Source organism: Spermophilus citellus (genome assembly GCF_964194105.1).
Source record: "Spermophilus citellus genome assembly, chromosome: 1".
Lineage (NCBI taxonomy): Eukaryota > Metazoa > Chordata > Mammalia > Rodentia > Sciuridae > Spermophilus > Spermophilus citellus.
In genome coordinates, this window is record NC_138182.1 from 10,616,128 (window position 1) to 10,639,057 (window position 22,930).

Below are 22,930 nucleotides of genomic sequence, written 5' to 3' on the forward strand. Positions count from 1 at the left end.
AATATTCAATAGAAAAAATACAGAGGAAAAAATAATTATTCTCAATGATAAGGTCTGGCATACTTATGAAGTTAAATGATGTGCTGAAAAATTCTCCGAAGCACTTTTAGATGTGTTAAAGCTAATTTTTGCAGAAAGTGGGCTTCTCCTAAGTATCACAGTAAGGAGAGTATTACAGTTCTGGGTAGATCTGGGATCAAGTATCAACAATAACATGTTTCACAGTTTTGTGAACAAAAACACTTTGGAGAATAATGAGATTAAGGAAAAATTGACTCAAAGAGAAGTTAAATGCTTCATACAGGGACAAAGGGGTAAGTGGGAAATGGATCATCTCCAAATTCAAGATTTATTTAATAATGAATTACTCTTTTATTCAAATGAGTTCACTGTGTCCTGAGCATTGGAAGTCCCACTCTGGAAATCTCAATTAGCTCTAGTAAAAGAAACCACGCTGAGACATCTAGGCCTGGAAATGGTAGATTCAAAACTCCACTTAACACATGATGTAATATTTGGAAAAACACTTGCTTAGGAATCATAATGCCTGAATGCTACTTCTGTCAGTGCCACAGATAAATTCAGTGACTTTTGTGCTAATCATTTATCATCTTTGAGCCTTACTTTCCTTATCTTTGAAAAGAAAGGATTGGATTAGACTATTTTTAGGGTTCCCTTTGGCTCTGAGATTCTATCAGCATTATGGGGCTTTTATCTTGGCCTCAGTCCATCTTGGCATTAGCCTGGACTTTGCTTTCCTTCTTAGAATCCAAATACCTGATCATTTAACTCATGTCTTCCTTGCACTGAAGACTGTAAAGACATTTTTAGAGTCACTAGACCATAACTGTTGACTTTTTCCAGATATGATTGTTTCATTAAGAAGCATTTATTGATTGCTAATCCATATAGGATATCTGAGTTAAAATGCATGTATAATCCTATATTTAATTAGAAAAACATGTCAGAATGGAAGTAGCCAAAGATCTTTGCAGATCTTTGCAGAGTATGAGCCTTTTTGCTTGACTGGCTTTTGTTGCGATGCCCTGGTTTGGGGTCTTGGCTTCTTCTGTGATATTAACTGTGCCTTGAAATTTTTTGTTAAATCATGAAAAATGTATCTCTGTTAAGTTGCTTAGAATGACAAAATCATTTAGGAATATTTCTTTTTTTTTAAAGAGTAACACATTTTTAATTTGATAGCTGCAATAATTTCATAGACGGGTACTATCTTATTCTTTTATATACTTTAGACAATCAAATGCAATTCACTATAAAAATCAGTTTCTTTTAGAAGCAGCAGCAAAAATGAACACTCTGCTGGGAATGTTAAACATCTTGCTGAAAGGGGGGAAATGAAAGGCGAATAAGCAAAGATCCTTGGATTTTTTTCTAATTTGTTCAACAGTATTCACCACCAACAAGGCTAATTTGAATTCATTGTGGTTAGTTTTCCACATGGAATAGTTTGATATGATGCCTTTATGATCTGTGTTCCCAGCCCTTTCCCATCTGTGGCATCAAGAGAATTCTCCTCATCAGTCAAATAAGATCACTGCAGCTGAGATCAATGTCCTCCCTGAGCACCAGACTCTGGTTTTCAGTTGCATTCAGGCCTAAAGCTGGTGTGTAATCCTCTTTTCTCTTCCTCTGTAGGCATTTATGTCCATGTTCCAGATCCTCACCCAGGAAGGATGGGTGGACGTCATGGACCAAACTCTAAATGCTGTGGGACACATGTGGGCACCCGTGGTGGCCATCTATTTCATTCTCTACCATCTCTTTGCTACTCTGGTGAGTTTAGTGTTTCTTTTCAATTATGTCTTTAAATTTATAATGGAATGAGCATCAACAGATATTTGGCCCATAGTCCATTTCAAAATGAGAGCCAAGGGATAAATGCAGAGGAGTCCATCTAGACAAGATCCCTTCCATTCTAAATTTCTATAAATCAAAGAGCTAGATTTTACATTTGTTAAGTTAGAAATTATCTCTGTCTGGTTAGAGTGTTGGCATGAGGGAATATGAGACAAAACAAAATGGAAATCTCATATGCACACACCAATTTAACTACCCCAGACCTTCAGACCAAGGTACAGCAGGATCAAACTAAAACCACATTATTATTTTTTATCATGTAGACACTCTTGTCAGTTTTACTGCATCCTCTTCACACTGTAATTAAGCTGCAGACAGAAGCTAGAGACCTCAGGGCGCAGTCAGCTAATTAGAGATCAGCACAGTTGTATTTGAGCTAAGTGTGACTGAATGAAACACGTAAGAAACTAAAACACAGAGCTACAAATATTGTAACAGCACAAGGAAACCAAATACCAAAATTCAGGAAAAATTGACTTCTTCTGGATACGCAGATTTTTCTCTTCAATGTATTTCTATTAAAAACAAAGAAAGCAAGTTGTGAAATGCTGCTTATGATATACTAAGGAATACAATTCTCAGGTCTTTCTAATAACAAATGCCTGTACCCATATGATACTTTTGCTCATATTTAAGAAGCAGACCTATGCTCCAGTATTATGTTAGAACTTCCAAGTCAGGGACACAAATGGTACCCTTTATCAGGATCAAATGAAGGAAAAGCAACTACTACTCTTTCTTGAGTGGCAAAATGTTTCATAATATGATTCCTGACCTTTGATAAAAGCAAGTTATGCATTATTCCCAACTATTAGATGATAAAACTGAGGCTCAGAGATGTTTACCTGTTTAATTTTTCTGGTGTCACACAGAAAGTACATGGTAGAGCCAGAATGTTTGTTGGTCTCTAAACCTGTAGTTTTGCACTTCCTTGCTGCGGCCCTAGATAACAGAGTTTAAAGTTGCCACTGGAAATTTTGTGCTTAAAGTCCAACCTCTGCAAAAAACTCACTCAAATAAAACAAACTGCATGTCACCTTTAAAGTCCCCTTCATTCTAAATATCTATGAATTAAATAAGCACTTGAGGAACTAGATGTGATGATGTCTCATTATTTATGTAGGTATAGACAAATGTTTTCAAAACTAACACGTGTCCTTTAGGAAGTTTATTTGGATATGTTGTTATGTGGTGTACAGTTATGAGTTCAAGTAGGATTACAGAGAAATAATTCTGGCATTTTTCACATGGAATTGACTTTAAAAATATTCAGGAAAGCAAAGAACACTGGACAGTGGGAATGAAGGATTGACTTGCAGGCTTAGACCTGGCCACCCTGGTATTCGCACAAAACCTGCCCCTGGGGTCTTTGCATCTTCCTTTCCAGGACCTTTAAATATGTGTCATTTATTCAGCCATCAATCCATCCATTCATCCACTCATGATTTCAGCTGATTTCTGTTAGGCACCCGTCATGTGTTGGAATAGAACAGCTTGAAGACTACAGGCCAGGGGTAAATGCAGGATTTGATTGAGGTTGTCTGTGTGTGAAAGAAACCCTTCTCCTTCTTTTCTTGTAATCAATCTAACTGTTTTCTATTAAAATAGCATAAATATTTGCTGTCTGCATTGTGAATCATTCACACTCAGATATGGATTTGGTGCTAAGTCAGAATCACACAATGAGAAAGCTGGGGAGGGAAACTACAGCTTAGCAAGTTACGTAGTGAAGAGAGATTTTTTTCCACGTGAAATTCTATAAGGATTACTCATGTAATGATATGAAGTATTAAAACTGGTAAAAAGCCTTTTGGGGCAGTCTGAATCTCCTTTATGGGTCAAAAGTGAGCGTTGATTGTGGAACACGTGAGCAAATACATAGACATGGCTTCACCTGAGGCTTTAGGCAGCAATAAGCACAGCTTGGAAGTCACATGTGATTTCATCCTGTGTTCTCCTGAGTTCAATATGTCTGCTCAAAACATCTGTAATGATTTCTATGGTGATTTTCAAAAAATAGATCTAAGTTAAAAACTAAAAATTGAAATAATTTCTTTTATGCACAATTTTTTAAAAATCTATCAACAATTGAGAATTGCGTGACATAGTCAATGAGCACAGTTTGGTAAATATAATTAGTACAAGAGTACAGATTTGGAGTCCAGAAATCTAGATTCAGGTGTTAGCCCTATTGGTCACTAGAAATGTGACTTGGGAGGAATTGGACACTCTCCCTGATCTCTGTGTTGGGCTCTATCTTGAAGTAAGAGCAGTAGACACAGTAGTGTCCAAGGCTGTCATTACATGTAAGCTAACCTCATGTTTCTGAGGACGTCATACCCCTGACAGGACAGTGATCATAGTGACCACCAAAACTAAGTTCCTTTTGGTTTAAATACGATGGCATGGGCATTACAGGTATACCTTGAAAGATGTTAAAATTGTATAATGAGAGATCAGATGTTCTTGATTTATTCAAGTATTGTTCATCAGTTTAACCTATCATTTATGTCCCTTCCTGGACCAGTTCCCTGGCTCCCTTCTTTCCTTCCTTCCTTACACTTTTTCTCCTAGGCATCAATTCAGATAAATCTAATGTGATGAGTCCATCGTGCAGTTTTTCAATTGTATTTCACTAAATTGAGCATACTGTCAATTGTAGGGAAACCTGTTTTGCATAACACTAAGGAAAACAGCAGCTCAGCTGTACCCAGTGAAGACAAGGCTCCTTTCTAGTTCAGCATTGTTGACTGTAAACATAAAGGTGTGTGTGCAAATCAATGAAAAGCAGAGGTTTCCTATACATACATGCATATGTTAAGACATGTAGTGATTTAAATGAAAGGTTATCATCTAAATACATTTCATACCACACATCTTGAAGACTTGTTGGCTTCTCTGAGGCTCTACTCCACACCGAGGACAAGCTAGGCCATATTTTCCTCCTTACAAATCATCAGTAGCAGTGACTTTCGGAATAGATGGCATAAAAACTACATTTATTCTGAAGTTTCTTTTTAAACTGCATATTGCTTTAGAGATCTTTGTGTCTAAATATGCATGAAGCCATTTCAGTCATTAGTAGATACAATCACCTACTTGTCTAGTGATTAAATACACCAGACTTCTTTATCAGTTCCTTCCCTGATGGGTATTTTAGCTGTTTTCCAAAGTCTCACTCTTCATTGCTGAAATCCATGTGGTTTAATGCTGTGTCCACTCACGTGAGAGTCTCCGGGATCTGTGCCAGGGAGTAGAATGAATGCTTGGATCCTGGATCTTGCCCAAAGTTCTCTATACCCAGGAATCTGCAAGTCCAGAGACCAAATCTGGCCCACCACCTGTATTTCTACAGCCTGTGAGCTACAAATGCTTTCTACATTTTTAAAATGATTTTTAAAAGTAAGTACTCACATAATATCCTCGATACTGCCTAAAGCATGTTCTGTGTGGACCATTAAAGACAAACTTGCGGACCCCGGTTCACAGAAGAACTGCACTAATTTACCCTTCCAAGCATAGTGGTTGAGAATGCCTATATTTTTACATTTTTGCTGATAATTGATACTGTTTGCTTTTAAGACTTTGATCCTCAGATGAATGAACAGTGGAGCACTGGCCTTAATATCCTTAATCTCTGTAACTAAGGGAGCACTTCTTCACATACTGAAGGGCCATCCTATTTGTGACTCACCCAGGTATTTGCTATACATAATTTTTCAAAGCCTCGTTTGTCATTTTTTAATTCACTAGCTAGAGTGATTATATATATATATATATATATATATATATATATATATGCACACATATATTACATATGTATATATACACACATACATACATATGTGATATAAGTTAATGAAATACACTGATAAATAAAATAAAATTGATTTTTCCTAACCAGATTTATGTGAGAATTTTAATGCTTTAGGATATTTATTTGATTTTTCTGATTATAATTCTAAAGCAAAGAAGGTCAACTATCTAGATTTTTAATTGACAAATGATTTTTTAATGAGAGAAAATTGATTGAATGAAAGAAAATGCAGTCACAATTAAATCCCAGAGTATCGCTTTTATACTATCTTAGAAGTCTAAATTCTTAAAAAAAAAAAAAAAAACACTTTCCCATTCCATTGAGATTTTGCTTAAAACACAATCAGCAGTTGTTTTTTTTTTTTTTTTTTTTTTTTTGCCCTGTGTACCTGCTGTAGACTGACAGTTGCTGGAATGGCCTCTATCAGGTTAGTTACAATTGATTCAGTACAAATTTACTGAATCTCTACTACAATGTATGGGGCTACCCACCCTCATCAAAGTGGGAAAGAGCTTAATCCACATCTCCTTAGAGCCTGAAGCCAGTCAGGATTTGGTACAAGTAAACATAAACCAACCAACGAAATGAAGGCCTGTCATATACAGCTAGTGGTGCAGATGATAAAAGAGACATGTTATTTGCTGTGTGATCAATGCCCAGATAATAGACATTCACTTGCCAGTTGTTCCATATCCACCAGATGTGAGAGATCTAAAATGTGGGCAGTAAAACATCTGGAGGGGGTTTATAGACCAATATATACGTATGTGTGCAAGGGACAGGCTTGTGTTATATACATATCACATGTCCTTAGAAACTGAAGTGTTACAAGTTAAAATGTTTTTTCCATGAACCTTCCTGTAGTCTTGAACTCACCTTGAAGTGAGCATTTTTGTTCAATTTATGTTTCTTTTTGTAAAATATTAAAAGCTTGTTAACCAAAATGGGTACAATATCCACGCTCCTGTTTGTCTTTTGTCATGCTGAGCAGCTGTGCCACCCAGGCTGGCTTGTTCCTGATGTAGTCTTCTCAGGACAGACACGTGCCAGGCAGCAGGGGGATAAAATGTTTGGCTGCATCTTGTTCTGCAATAAAAACCAGCAGGCCATTTTGTCGCTCCTGGGGCTCCAATTTGTCAGCTCACAATGAAAATCAAACTTAAGCATATAGCAAATGCATATTCATAATCATTATCTATTGTTCCTTTAAAACCTCTCTCTCTTCTGTCAGGTATATGTTCTGTTTCTGTTCTGATTGTGGTTTGCCCTGTGCTGGTCGAATTCATTCTCCCCCTACTTTAGTCAGTGATTTGGGGATAAGGACTATGGAAGATTTAACCAGTTGAAAGACCCTGTTTTCCCGTCAGTGTTTTTCCTTTTATTATTGTCTCCGAGGAAAGCCCTGTGATGTGAATGCTGAAGGGAGGGAGAATGTAATTAGGCACTCATTGTGGATGTTCTCTTTGTTACCTTTGAAGTGCTGAAATTAACACAGCAATCTCTTGATTCTGCCTTGGTTGCAGCAGCTTGCTGAGAATAGTCATATTTTGCTGACAGAAATGTGCATTCAGAAGTGTAAATTAAATAACTTGATTTCTTAGAATTCATTTAATAGTGCATCTGTGTTGAACGCATCCCATTTTACACCGCTCTGATTACATTTGACTTTTTGTTGACCCATATAAAAAGTGAAATTGTTTCATACTTCAGGCTGCAAGACAGCTTTGGATAGTGTGATTATAAATAGTAAAAAGAGAAAAAAAACCACAAGGTTGTAGGCATTGATCAGATCCCTGCTGTGCTTCATTGTATACTTGAAAATAGTAAAAAAAAAAAAAAATAGAAATTACCTATAAATTTTACAGTAGAGAAAGGAAGAAGATTAAAGGTGACACTTCAGCTAAAGGGCCACCTCAAAGCAATATAAAAGGAAAAGAAAATTAAAAAGTAAACTTTAGGAGAATAAATGAAAATGGAAAGATATATATAAGTGAGGTCATGACTATATGCAAAGTTAAAGAGAAAGTGAAATAGTACATATCGTTACAGCGATGGAAGTCCTACTGGAGGAAAACCATTCTAAATGATAAGGCTGCCCTCTAGCAAGAAGATACCATAAGTTTCAGTAGCCTGAATCCTGCAAACCCCAAAGTGTGTCTTAGTGTCCAGAGAGTTGGACAGAGCCATTGAGGAAATAATTATACTTGTAAACACAATTATTTTAGTCATTTGCTGAATTTTACTGAAATTTATTGTTGATAAATGGAAGAAAAACAAGTTTAACTATATGCAGTTAAATGTGTAAAACTTAAACAGCAAGTGCTTCTCCAACCCTTAGCAGAGGTGAATCTGAGCTTTCTTAGGACGGTGTAAGAAGTGGAAGAAGGCCTGAGAGAAAGAGAGTCAGATGATGGCCAACCACTGTGAGAGGAGCCTTTGGAACCTGGAAATTTGCTTTGGAAATCCATTAAGCAGGAAGTTCACAATTCCACTAGCATGTCTTTATATCATTCATAAATATCCTAAGGGATTTCCTGGGCTTTGGGAGGCTGATAAGTGCCATTTTCCACACCAAAGGCGTTGTCAATGCTGAAAATACCCTAGGAATGAGCATTATAATCTGAGGCAATTGAACAATTAGATACCCGAAGTATTTATTTTGTTATTCTCCACTTTTCTCATTGAAATTACTGCTTCATAATGTATCGATATTGATCATAAAATATGGATACATTAAATCAGTTGAATATTCCACAACAGATCAGAGAACAGATACTATGTTGAATATTAATATAATCAAGTAGACAATACATGAAATAAATAAATGGAATTATGTGTTTATTTATGTACAAACCAAACACCTTTCTGTTGAAAGTACATGTGTATTTTAACCAAGTTCAAGAGGAAGCAAGGTCTTTTTTCAACTGAAATTGCCCAATTTATGAAACAAATAGTGATGTAGTATGCTGGGTTATGTTCTAAATGGAAATATTTTATAAATCTAAATATTAAAAATATGTGAAGTTTCCTGCATAACTTAGAACTGGTGGTATATGAAAGTGTTTCATGTACATGATGAAGCTCTTGTGATTTGATGTGGCAAGTCCCTGTAAAATTCTTCAGCACAGCGCTGAGAGCTTAACATAGCCTGTAAGCCACACACAATGGGATGGAAACTCTTTGGGCACAGCATGAGTGGGTAGACAGTGACTGAAGTAAGATGTAGACATCGATGTCATGGGTCCAGATTATTAATGAGCCCTACCTCAGCCTTCCATAAAATCAGAACTAACAAAAACACTCAGAGATCTGAGGAATGATTCCTGCTTTCAGAATGATGATTTGTCACTCATTTGCATGACTTGGGTGCCATGTGTTGGTGAGTGGCTGGCACTCAGGCCAGCCTGCTCCCCCACACAAATTCCTCCCTAGGTGTGTAAGAAAATAATGCATCGAGACAAGGTAAATTAAGGATGATGGAAACTGGGCTGGCAGCCTCCTCTCAGTTCTATTTCTTGATCACAGTGGTTATTGTCACCTTCTTAGAGTTTCAGAAAAGAACTACGAAGTAATTCTCACCTTCTGGCAATCAGCTGCCAATTCCCCATGCTCTCCTGGATCTTCCATTTCTCTTCCAGAGAGACTAGCTCCATCTTTGTTCATCTTTCACTCTGGGTGTCAAACTGTCCTATAAAGGGACAAGGAGACAAAGATAAGCCAAAAATCCACGTCCAAACAGGTTCAGGAGAAAACTCATTTCTGTTTTAAACTAGTTTCTCATTTTGCTTTAATATATCATGTTAATGGAACAACAAAGTTTAAACATTCAAAGATCTCTATGGAATGAAATCAAGGTTAACACCAGCTTAGTGCAAACTTTAAGCTTTCTCTTATATTAGCCTTAAATTTGTTACCAATGACCTCCCCACAACTGACTCTTCTCCATCCTGTGAGTTTGGTGCTCCTATTGCAAAGTCCTATAAGCTTTCCCTAGGAAAGCCAAATCTTTTCCTGCATGAGTCTTGCCTTCTCCCATCTACCACAAAAATCACATATGCCATGACAAGGAGACCCAGCAGTGACCATCCCAAGTCTGCCTCTGCTCTGCGGTGACCTGAGGGTGGCTTTTTTCTCTTTGCTCGGAGAAGAATTAATTTTTAGAACAGGAAAGAAGCATTCTGCATCTAATCACTTTTTGTCAAACTGTATTTCACACTTTTTAGTTACAATTTCAAAGAGCCAGGTTGAAAGGGCATTAACAGAAAAAAAAACAGAATTTGTAAAAGGAAACACTTAACAGAGGAGAAACTGAATTCATCATATTCGACTATCATAACCGCCCTCTCGTGTTTCCCGACCTCTGTCTGTGGTGCTCAGGGAACTGCTGCCTGACCCACCTCTCAGCTTGCCCAACATCCTCCCTGGGAGGGGAGTGAGCCAGCCACATGCTCTCCAGCTCCCTGCTTTTATCACAGTCTTCTCCTGGGTACATCGATTCCTTTATAGTGCAACCTCGGTGTCTATCCGCGTTTCACATTCTTAAATAAGATGTCCCATGCACCTACAGGGCACTCAGAAATCTAAATGCTCAGAGCATACAGAAATTAGTTTGTGATAACTTGAATAGGCTTCCTTTCCCTCCCCACCTCTGCTCAAGTTTTCCTTCAGATATCAGCATTTTGAGAGGAAATAGGAATGTTTTCCCGAATCGGGTATAAAGGGGGTATGATCAAGGGTGGTGCCCTATACCCAGGAGCAATAGCAGTGTAGACTTCCAGCTAGGCGGGTTCCAATGGGCAAGACCTGAGCCCACTTTTTGTCTGGACTTTCAGGGGAAATAGGACCAGGAACAACCTGGCACAGTTGGGTAGCTACATGAGGAGTCTGGATAGAGAGAGGTCCAGAAAGCTCTCTGAAAAGCAAGTCTCCCTTAGTTCCATGTTTAACGGCAAAACCTCCAAACTTTTCTGAGCACGGAGGGCTGGTATAGCTTATGTTGAAACAAAAGCCCAAGGCAAAGACCACAGAGAGCAGAGTGAGTTGAATGGAGAACTCAAAAGACCTGTCTGTGCCATAACCTCTGGAACCTGTGAGTGTGGTCTTACTGGAAAACAGGCTTTTGCGGTTGTAATTAAATTAAGGATCTTGGGATGAGATCATCCCGGATTATCTGGATGGGTTCTGAAGCCAATGAAAAAATGTTCTTGTGCTAGTATTTCTTTGCTGTGAACAAAAGACCTGTCAAAAACCCCATAGAGGAGGAAGTATTTATTTGGGCTCATGATTTCAGAGGTTCAATCCATGTTCAGCTGACTCCATTGCTCTGGGCCTCAGGTGAGGGAGACCATCATGGTGGAAAGGCATGTTGGAAAGTTCCATTCATGGCCGCTGGGAAGCAGAGATGGAGAGGGAAAGGGGCCAGGAACAGATATCAGCCATGTACCTGCCCCCAGTGACATACTTTCTCCAACCACACCCCACCTGCCTAGAGTTACCACCCAGTAGTCCATCAAATTATTAATCAATTAAATGAATTAGCTGGCAAGGTTACAGCTGCCATGATCATTTCATCTCTGAACATTGATACATTGGAGATGATGTTACCAACATAAGATCTTTTCAGGGGATACTTCATTTCCACATGATAACAGTTCTTGGAAGAGATCCAAGACAAGACACAGGAAGGAAGAAAAGAAGGCTTTGTGAAGATGGATTCAGAGGCTGGTTAACTAGTGACAAGCCAGGGAATGCCTGGGGCCACCAGCAGCTGAGAGTGGCAAGAAAGGATTCTCCCCTGGAGTCTCTGGAGGGAGGGTAGATCCTGTGCACACCTTGATTTGGGACTTCCACCCTCCGGAACTACGATAGAATAAATGTCTTAATTTAAGCCACCAAGCGTATGCATTTCATTTCAGTAGCTCTGAGAAACTCACATGGAATATTGCTGGGAATATTGCTGAGCTTTCCAGAACTGAGGTGGTGGCCACTCTGGCAGATGGAAGCCTAGAGCCCTGGAAACAAGCATCCTCATCCTCATCCTGTGGGTGGGGACTCAGCTCAGAGTGGACCAGATGCCCTAAGATGTGAACATCCTTGATTGGATCACCCCTGAAGAAAAGGAACAGGAACATTGTTTGAACTGTTATTGAGATCTAGAAAACTAAGTTGAATTCATATAGCAATATTATACCTTCAGTCATCATAAGAAATGGAGGAATAAACTAAATTAAACATGTATAGCATAATCAAGAAAATCATTTTCACATACAAAAATTGATGTCTCTTTTATGAAGATTATCCTACCCATCAGGTTTTTGAAAGAGGATTTAATGAAAAATGATAGTTACAATTGGTTGAGCTATTATTATCACATCCATAATATTTTATAAATGAGGGCATCGGAACTCTTCATTGGCTGGTTATTGTCATGCAGCTGGTAACTGTTAACCAAGGTCTCTGACCCCAGCCTCAGTACCCTCCTCGCTAGGCTGCTGAGTGTGCCCCTCAATTTAATCATGAACTCCACAGCCGAGGGTGCAGTGTCGCTTTGTGTTCCTGACCGGAAAGGGCCCAACACAGGCATGGAATCCATCAGAGTACGTTTGTTGTTAATCGGATGACATGACCTCACTGTCCTTTAGTAGCCCAGCATCTGTCCAGTGTTGGGGAAATAATTAAAAGCAAAATCTCCTGCCAACCCAGAAAACCTCTCCATAAGAGTAGAAAAGGAAGAAAATTTCATATTGAATAAGCATCAAGCCAGATGGCAATGGGCATAACCAGCCACCTGCTGGAGGTGACAAGGTTGGAAGAAATGCCACCCTTTTGTACCGCCAAATTACATGCGTGTTCTTGAGGTGAAAATAGCTAGTCCTCAAGTAAGAAAACTCAACAGTACCATTTGTTAAATATAATTCATCCTGATTTACCTGGGGACTGCAGTGGCCATCTGTGGGAGTTGACTGCCTACACCAAGGGAAAATCAGTGACAAGTAGGTAGTGTTACAGCTTGGCCACCAGGTGCCGGGGTTCCACTCCAACCCTCCCACGAGAAAGGGACTTGGGGCACTATCCCTCCTGATTTTATTCATCTGTCAAAGAGAGAGCCCCAGTCCTTAAGAAAACCATTCCTGGATTACAATCCAGTGAGTGGCTCATTTAGATTTTAGGAAGATTCACATATATCTCAAAGGGAAAAAATGCACAATTAAAACTTTTCTAAAGGAAGAGAAATAGTCTTCCTTTTTTCCCCTATTTAGCATTTTTGTTTTTCTTTTTGACGTGTGTTTGCACTTTTCCTGGAGAGAGAGAGAGAAACCCAGTTAAATTAGGACACAGAGCAATCCAGGCCCTGCTCAAGGGTCAGAGGGTGGCAGAAGTGGGTGATATAAGATAGCCTCTATGTGGGGAGACTGCAAGTGGGCACCTCAGAAATGGGGGTGAGGATGCAGGGAAAAGTGGGTTCCACCTCTGACATGATTTTTATTTTTTTTTTGAATTTTTTTTTATTTTTTATTTTTTTTTATTGGTTGTTCACAACATTACAAAGCTCTTGACAAATCATATTTCATACATTAGAATCAAGTGGGTTATGAACTCCCATTTTTACCCCAAATACAGATTGCAGAATCACATCGGTTACACATCACATTTTTACATACTGCCATATTAGTGACTGTTGTATTCTGCTACCTTTCCTATCCTCTACTATCCCCCCTCCCCTCCCCTCCCATCTTCTCTCTCTACCCCATCTACTGTAATTCATTTCCCTCCATGTTTATTATCCCATTCCCCTCATAACCTCTTATATGTAATTTTGTATAACAATGAGGGTCTCCCTCCATTTCCATGTGATTTCCCTTTTTTTCTCCCTTTCCCTCCCGCCTCATGTCTCTGTTTAATGTTAATCTTTTCTTCCTGCTCTTCCTCCCTGTTCTGTTCTTAGTTGCTCTCATTATATCAAAGAAGACATTTGGTATTTGTTTTTTAGGGATTGGCTAGCTTCACTAAGCATAATCTGCTCTAGTGCCATCCATTTCCCTGCAAATTCCATGATTTTGTCATTTTTTAGTGCTGCGTAATACTCCATGGTGTATAAATGCCACATTTTTTTTATCCATTCATCTATTGAAGGGCATCTGGGTTGATTCCACAGTCTAGCAATTGTGAATTGTGCTGCTATGAACATCGCTGTGGCAGTATCCCTGTAGTGTGCTCTTTTAAGGTTTTCAGGAAATAGTCCGAGAAGGGCAATAGCTGGGTCTGACATGATTTTTATCACCGAGATTGTGGGAAAGAGGCAAAACTTGGAGTGAAGTGTGAATATCCAGTTTAGAATAAAGCCTGCTTCAGAATAAGCCAGTGGTGTGGCAGACCTGGTGACAGAAGAAGCCACCAATGGACCATTCTGGTTCTTCTTCACATTTTGGAAGGATCCCAAAGGACATGGCTATTAAGAAGAAGAATGCTGGCACTTTTCCCCAGCCAAGCATAGTCTACCACAATTTATGATGCTTAGGGCCTTTTCCCCTGGTAGTACACTCCACTAAACTCAGAGAAGAGCTCATCATTGACTTCTGCCTAATCATCTCTGATACTTTAAAGTCAAGATATTGCCTCAACTTTCTTACCTACATGCTCAACTGTCTACTACTAATAAATGAGAATCATTTGTTAGGAGAGGGAAATTTCATGAAATACAAAAAAAGGGGGGAAATTTTATTCACTACACAAAAGTACGTGCTATTTGCATTTCTAGAGTAACTGCCTTCCAGTATTGTGTCTGTTATTCCTTTTTATACATAGTTGAATTTCCGCCATATATACTCTTAATTTAACATTGTAATGTGTTTTCCAACATTGTAAAAATTTAGAAGTTGCATTAGTTATCTATTGCTTTGAAACAAATCCCCTGTATCTTAGAAGCTTCTTAGCAAATAAACCTTTATTCCCTCAGTTTCTGCCACCTGGGACAGGCTTAGCTTGGTGTCTCGAGTTCCGGGTCTCATGAGGTCATAGTTGGATGGGGCTGCAGTCACCTTGAAGGCTTTCCTGGGGCTGGAGCATCTACTTCCAAGATGGGTCACCTACCAGTCTATTGGAGAGGTCTCAGTTCCTTGCTGAGGCCAGGAGCCTCAGTTTATTACCCCGTGGTCTCTTCATAGGGCTGCTGGAGGGTCCTCACAACATGGCACCTGGCTTCCACCAGAATGGTGATCTAAGAGAGAGTCCGGTGAAGACACAGTGGCTTTTCGTGCTTCACCTCACACATTGCATGCTATCTTCTCCACACCCTCCTGGTTGTGCAGTGTAGGAGGGGACCACACAAGGGCGACAAGAGCAGAGGCTGGGAAGGGCTGCGGGTGCCCATCTTGGAGATGAGCTGCTGCAGTGGGATTATCTACACGAGGTGAATTTTATAGATCCTTGGGACTCTCCTAGCGATGGCTACAAGGCTGGGTGTTATTTCCAGCACTTCATTATTACAAACAACTCTCCTATACACACTTTTGCCGATCAAGCTTTCCACCGTACTTAAAATTACTTTCTCTGCATAGAGTCCTAGAGGTGTGACTATTGAATGAGAAAAATTTTTAATTCTTTTAAAATTGTCTTCATAAAAAATTCAATATTTTATATTGTTTATTTCAGCTAACATATGCATTTCCTTTTATGTCTTTGTGACAAATGCCTTAAAATACCTATGTAATGATTCTCAACTGCATGCTTATTTTTCACTGAATGAATTCTATATATGATGTATTTTAGGTAGATATTCTATATTATATAATATTTTGTTACTTTTGGCAAGTGGGTTTTTTCATTGTTATTTAACCATTTTATAGATCCTCCTGAGTTTGTTTGTTGCTGTTATTTTGGACAACTTAGAACTTGATGAAGATCTAAAGAAGCTTAAACAAGTAAGTAATGGAGGGGGACTTTAAAATCTGCATTTGAAAAATAAGGGCAAAATGTGTGCTTGCAGTGATATTAAAAGTTTGAGCTTCAAAGCAAAAAATATTAGAATTTAATAAGTTAAGACAGTCTGAGTTGGAAAAATGTCCTTTTAAGTTTAACTTTAATAACAACATGGGAGATTTCTATGACTTTATAAATATCTTAGGAATAATTTTAGATTATTACTTTTGAGTTAAAAAAATAAGATAGGTCTAGTTTAATAAGTTGGATTTGAAGACCATTCTCCCTCTGTCATTGAATGAAGGTTGTCTGGAAATCAAATGCCACAGGGCCAGGTTGCCAGTTCTCCTAACTCTATGTAATACTTTTGATCATCATTCCATCATAAAATATGAAACCTCAATTTATCTGACCTCTAGGCACTAAAAGAGAATTTGGTCTACAAGCCCATAGGGATTGGAAGAAATTTAAAAGAATAAATGATCAGATATGTGCCCACTTGTGTATGAAAACAGACTGTGTGTCATGGCAGTGAGAGTTGTACCCTATAAATGGACATGGGAATGTGTGGGAGTTATGTTACAATGGCAGAAAGATGGTAGGGTGGCCAGCTATTCCCACAGTTTCTGTTGCATGGAGCATAGGGGTCTTGGTGGTTAGCTGGTGAGAGAGTGGGCTCTCAGAAGACTTTCTTGTATCACCAACACGCAAGAATAGTTGAGATGTTAACAGCAAAAACACAGCTCTAAAACAATCCTGTTGGAATTATATGAAGGCCCTGTACATTCAGAATTTTCAGAAGTTGTCTATTTTTAACACAGCAGGGAAAAAAAGTAAGCTTTTTTGGAAATATATCTAATGGTCACTTTAGGCATTTTATTATATTACTCTTACCTCCAAAACCACTGCTTTTAACCAAGGGTATCAATAAGGAATGAGAATCTGATAGGAACATTCCCACCATGAGCATACTGAACAAGGTCCTAAGTTCTTCCCTGTCCTGGAGCTGTGCAGAAGACACTCATAGATGACTTCTCCAGATCTTTTCTCTTTGTGGCGGCAGTGATAGGTTCTTCAAATAAGATTGGGAAGCTCTTGCATGCCATTGACACAAAAGTTTTATGTGGATTCTAGTTGTGGAAAAATATGCAATGTGTCAGTACAAAATTGAAATTCATCAACCATATAATTTGACATGACCAATAAAAATCTGCAGCTGTAGAAATACTTCAGACCATGCTTTTCAAATCCGGTATTAGATATGGATTTTCCTATCTGCCATGTTTATTATGCAGAAAATTTGAATGTCCCTGATATAATACATTAAAATGTGTATTCTATACATAAAATGAAAATATTCTGTTTTTTCTAACTGCTGTAACTGCCAGATTGAATGTGATATTAAATAACCATTGGCTGAGTAAAATGCTACATGATTCCAGCCCACATTAAAATAGGATTTCTGCTAGAAAGCCATAAAATAAAATTTTATGTAGCAGGTTTTTTTTAATTTATGAAATCAAATCTCAGAGTATTTTGCACTGTTGGTGTTTTTGGTATTTTAAGTTATTTTTGTACCCATATATGCATAGCCTCTTTAAATTTTTTACTTTTTGTTTTTGGCATTTATATATCCAACCGTTACTTTAGGCATTTCATTTTATTTTTATCTGACACCATGGGAAAAACTAACAAAAACTCAGGACCATAATTGGCATCTGAATTTCTTCCTCAACTATGAAGTTAAATAAACGCGTGGCTCTTCAATTTTACTATATATCATTAGTTGTAGAAATGGCTTTTATTTAGACATTTGCTCTGTATTAGTGAAGTCTGTGCTTCTGGAAATTCTGTATGTCAGAACTGGTTATCCAATTGTGCTAGCCCACATTTTGGAGTGTTTTCTTTGAATAAGGAAAAATATTTGGGCACTGAAAACTCTAACCATAAAGCAGCAATTCCATTTCACTAGTACTTTTCACATTGCTCTTTATTCCTGATTGGATTGAGACTACAAATCTATTAAATTCTTCTACTGATCTCATACCCAAAAATCACTGAATTTCATACTTGGAGCTATTATTATTTTAAATATTATTATTCTAAACTAAAACATTCCTGGTTCGCTGTCTTCCATTTTGCATAAGAAATTTTTGTATTTTCATTGGTGTTGACAATTGCGCCATTTTTATGTCTCTGGTTTACCTTATTCTCAGTGATCTTGGCCTTTGAGGTAGAATAATTTCATGAATACACACACATACACACACACACACACACACACACACGGTGGCCTCTCTGGGTCCACACACAAGCATGTGTACCTGCAGTTTCACACTGTGTTCACAATCATGCAGATACCTGATATTTACAGTCTTTTACAAGCTTCTTAAAAATCTCTAATCAAAATGTTGTGTGAAATGTTTGTTTATTAAATTTTCCATGTACACAGGTTCAACCTCCAAGATTTAAATGTATAGACTCTACTTTTACTATCCCAGATAGAGAAAGGAATGGAAGGATTGTGAGGGGGGAAAAAAATTTTATTTTCCTGATGTTTCAAGTTCCAGAAAATACTACATATTCCAAATCCACTATTTGCTAATTCAAATTCCAATTTTTAAAATCCTTTTTTCTTTTTTTACCAATCTATAGGTTCATATAGCTATGGTAATATTTGCTGTATCCTTTCTCAGTGTCAGGTGCTTATTATGTCCACTTACTGTTCAAAACAACCAGTCAATACAGGTATTATTATTTTATCCGTATTACAGATGAGGAAGATAAGTCACAGATAAGTCACAGAGAAAGATAAGTTACAGAGAAATTAAATAACGTGTCCATGGTCACACAGCTAACAAATGACAGAGCTAGGATTTGAACCTAGGCAATTTGGACCAAAAGCCTAGGTTCATCATCTGTAAACTATGTTGAAGCAAGCTAAAGCCATATTATGAGTGATAGGTGCAGTGGAAGCACTTGCTGATAAAACTATTAATTTTTTAAATAAATAATGATGCTCTAGATGACAGTGTCATCATTATATTCACCAAGCAGCTACTGAGGTAAGGCCCAGTTCTCTGAGGAATGGTAGTGAATTAAACAGTGAAGTCATTAAAACTCTCCAAAATAGTTCTTTGTTTCCCTTAAAAAATCCAATGCTCTAGTAAGAGGCACTGGGGGTGGAGTGCTGATGAGAACCGTTCATGGTCAGGGCACCTTGTCCCTTATGACTTTGGAGCAGTGGCCCTTCTTGGACAGGTACATGATATGCCTGCAGCAAATCAGCAGTGGTGAGCCCTCCAGAGATCTTTATGAATGTGTGGGTTTTTTTAATCCGTTGTGGTAAAACACAGAAGTTGGTTCATAGATATTTTTCAAGAGGAATGGGAACCTATGATAGTGACCTCTAAAATAGAGAGGCTGAAGAGGAGGACCCTCAAGGGCTGGAGAGATGGGGAGAAAGCAGCGTCCATGCTTGGGAGAGGCCGTAGCACCCAGAAGCTGGACAAGATGGCAGAGAGTAAACATAGAGGAAACGAGAATGCCGAAGAGAAGAAGTGAAGTTGGAAACCCTCAAGAGAGGACGCTCAGGGAGGTGTGTGAATGGACCCAGTGGTTAGGGCAGGCGTGTGGCCACGCGGAGCCGGGAATGCCACAGGACCCGGTGCCTTCCCGCTGGGGGCCCCCGTGCTCTGCATGATCAACAGCAGGGACTGTCTCTTCCCTATGTGGACCCGTGACGCCCTGTGTTTTCCCACTGTTTTCCTCTGTAGTCTCCTTCCACTTTAGACAGCAGGGTCCAGCCAGGGCTGCTGGCCTCTCCGGGTCCACATGAGAAGGTGTGGGGCTAGTGGGACATTTTAACACTTGAGAAAGTGTAAAGGTGTTCTGCTCTTACCCAGTAGGAGACCACATGCTAACTACATGCCACGTCAGTACGTCCAGCTGGAAATCCACAAGTCCTAGGCAGCAGCACTGATTCCTTAATGCCAAAGCTCTGAAGTCTCCTCATAGAGGCTTTCTTTAAAAAAAACAAAGAGGCGGGAAGGAACTTCGTATTGCTTACTCAGAGCATCTGGTGGAAAAGGTTCTATTGTTTTGTTTTTGATTTTTGAAGCTGGGTTTCAGAGGGGAAGTAAAAGAGATCTTGGGACAAAGTTAGAGAGGTTCTCATGTAAAGTGTCCATTTCTATCATCCCTCTCCAAGGTATCACAGTCAGTGTCATTGTGGTCACACCTGTGGCTTTTCATTGTTACTCAGATAAATAGTGCTATTAAAAGTCACCCTAAATCAAAACTACTCTAAAATTTTATCGCACTTGAGCCCGAGTGACAATCATCAAGAATACAAGCAACAATAAATGTTGGGGAGGATGTGGGGAGAAAGGCACATTCATACTTGCTGGTAGGACTGCAAATTGGTGCAACCACTATGGAAAGCAGTATGGAGATTCCTCAGAAAACTTGGAATGGAACCTCCATTTAACCCAGCTATCCCACTCCTCAGTTTATACCTAAAGGACTTAAAATCAGCGTTCTACAGTGATGCAGCCACATTAATGTTTAGTGCAGCTCAACTCACGATAGCCGAACCATGGAACCAAAATAGGTGTCTTTCAACAGATGAATGGATAAAGACAATGTGGTACATATACACAATGGAATATTTACTCCACCTCAAAGAACAAAATTATGGCATTTGCTGGTAAGTGGATGGAGGTGGAGAATATCATGCTAAGCAAAAGTAAGCCAATCCAAAAAACAAAGGCTGAATATTTTCTTTGATATGTGGATTGCTCATTCATAATAAGAGGGGTACCTGGGAAAGAATAGAGTTACTTTGGATTAGGAAGAGGGGAGTGAAAGGAGGGGAGGGTGTATGAGGGTAGGAAGAATAGAATGAATCAGACATTATTACCCTAGGTGAATATATATATCTGCATAGTTGGTATGATTCTACATCATGTATAACCAGAAGAATGAGAAGCTATACTGCATTTATGTATGATGTATCAAAGTGCATTCTACTGTCATATATAACTAATTAGAACAAATAAAAAACAATTGTATACCCTTATAAAACAGTGCAATAAAAAAGTAACCCCCATCATGCATCCATGCAAAATTTCTCTGTTGCTTCCTCTGTGTGTAGGATTTAAGACACAAGAGCTCCCTAGCACAATAGCACTCTTTTGTAGCTGCTATAATTTATGTGACCCCATATCTAATTAAGTAGAGACTATTTTTCTCTTTACAGCATCCCATGAACCCAAATCAGAACCTGAAAATAAATAAATAAATGCACAGCACACTCACATAGTTTTCTACATGAGATCAAAAAATTAACTAGAAATGAGATTGTCTGTGAATGTGTGATCTTGGTGAGTGCTGAGAACACATATCAATTGGTATAGAAGCAAAAAAACAAGAACAAAAACTTGTCCCCAAACTGTTCTTGGAACAGTTATGAAATGATAACCTTGAAGCTCAATGGTAAGGACTAACACTAGGAAATGAATAAATGTGGGTGGAGTTCTGCAAATTTAGAAAATGAAGAGAATTCTTTCAGCTCTAGTGATTCTTGCAAGTGCAGTGTGAGAAAGATTTAAAGGGTTTTCTTTAAAGCAGTATAAAATTCATTAAACTATAAGGAAAAACCCACAGAGAAGCCTCAGGGAAAGAATCATTGAAAACAGAAGTATAGATATTCTGTTTAGATTAAATTGAAAGCTGTGAAATTAAAAATTGCTTCCCCTGCTCTTGTCCAGTCTCATTTGAATCCTGGTTCAAGTGCAGTGACGTCCTATCTGGATGGAGTCCACTGCAGGGTGGTGGGTACATTTTCACAGAAGCTTCTAACTCTCATTAACTGGGACTTTTTTTTAGAAACAAAAATCTTATATTCTTTTTTTTATTATTATTCCTTTCTTTTTACTCCTTTTCTTTTCCCCGTGGTACTGTGGTACAGGGCCTCGTGCATACTAGGCCAGTGCTCCACCACTGAGCTACATCCCCAGCCTTTTTTTATTTCTTTTTTTTTTAATATGAGCTCCAGGTTAATATTTTTTTCACCTTGAGTGAGGGTTGATGTTATGTGTCAGGTTGACTGGGGTAGGGGATGTCCACGTAGCTGGTGTAACAGTATTTGGGGTGCATGTGTAAGGTTACTTCTGGAAGACATCAAAGTGTGAATTTAGGTGTGAGTTTAGCAGTTACTTCTCACCAGGAAGGCACTGGATGCTCCAAGGGTCCAAAGAGAAACCAAAGGTGGGGAAGGTGAGCCCCTCTCCCCCAGTTCCCCAAGCTGGGTCACTCGGCCTTATCACACCTAGGAGGGAACCTGCACCATCAGCTCTCTGACTCTCGGGCCGTCAAGCTCTAACACTGGCTTTCTTGGGTCTCCAGATTGAGGTGGAAACTCATGGGACTGCTCAGCCTCCATGATCCCATGGGCCATCACCTTATAACCAATCCATATCCACTGGAGTTCTGACTGATGTCTTCTTATACCCTGACGCTTCCATTTTCATGTTTTGCCTCCTGCATTGAGAGCTCATTCCAGATTCAGGGCCACAGCAAGGAGACAGGGATGGTGCTGGAAATGCCTCCCAGCACCCTGGCTGCCATCTCATAATCTGAGTGGAGCCATCTGTCTCCTCAGTGTTTTGACACCCTCCCAGGATGAACTCAGCCTAATGTGGTGTAAAACTGAATGACATTACTGCTCTAATAATACAGGTAACTGCTGTGTGTAATGCTGCCAATTGAAAACTTCCTTGTGCAGGGCACTTCAGATTTAATCCTGAATATTCAAAACATGGAGACTGACATTCAGGGAAGTAAATTCATGCCCAAGTTCATGTAATTTCCAAGTGCCTGAGTTGGGAAACCATGGACTATCTAAACCAGAATCCTTACCAAAAGACACTGTGCTCTGACAAGCAATTCTTCTGTCCATGATGAGAAGCATATCTAGAAGGTGGGCTGAATGAGATGCTTATCCAACTTATAGACCTGCATATTCTAGGAATCCAATTCATCATCAGAATAGAGCTTACTGAGTCAGAAATCAGAATTGGATGAGGGATGGGGAGGAGGGTGGCATGATTCAAATCCTAATGGTGTGGTCTAAGAACACCTGAGATATTCCTTATTGTCATCTCAGAGACTAAGTCTCCCTTCTGTAAGCCTGGGCTCTGGATATTCTTGACTATTTGCTACAGGTGTCATGTTGTGACAAGAGACACATGTGATGACCAAGAAACTGTCTCTTTCCTCAAGTAACTTGTGAGGTGGAGAGAGAAGGTAACACAC

General features: G+C 39.0%; 1 protein-coding gene across 1 annotated transcript in view; it reads left to right on the forward strand.

The window, feature by feature from the left end:
- The window catches only part of NALCN (sodium leak channel, non-selective), a 288,158-nt gene that overhangs the window by 168,925 nt on the left and 96,303 nt on the right, over positions 1 to 22,930 (forward strand). Inside the window, exons 13-14 of the mRNA XM_081302231.1 lie at positions 1,657 to 1,794; positions 15,541 to 15,615. Of these exons, the coding sequence (XP_081158357.1) occupies positions 1,657 to 1,794; positions 15,541 to 15,615 (213 nt within the window). The remainder of the gene's footprint in view (positions 1 to 1,656; positions 1,795 to 15,540; positions 15,616 to 22,930) is intronic.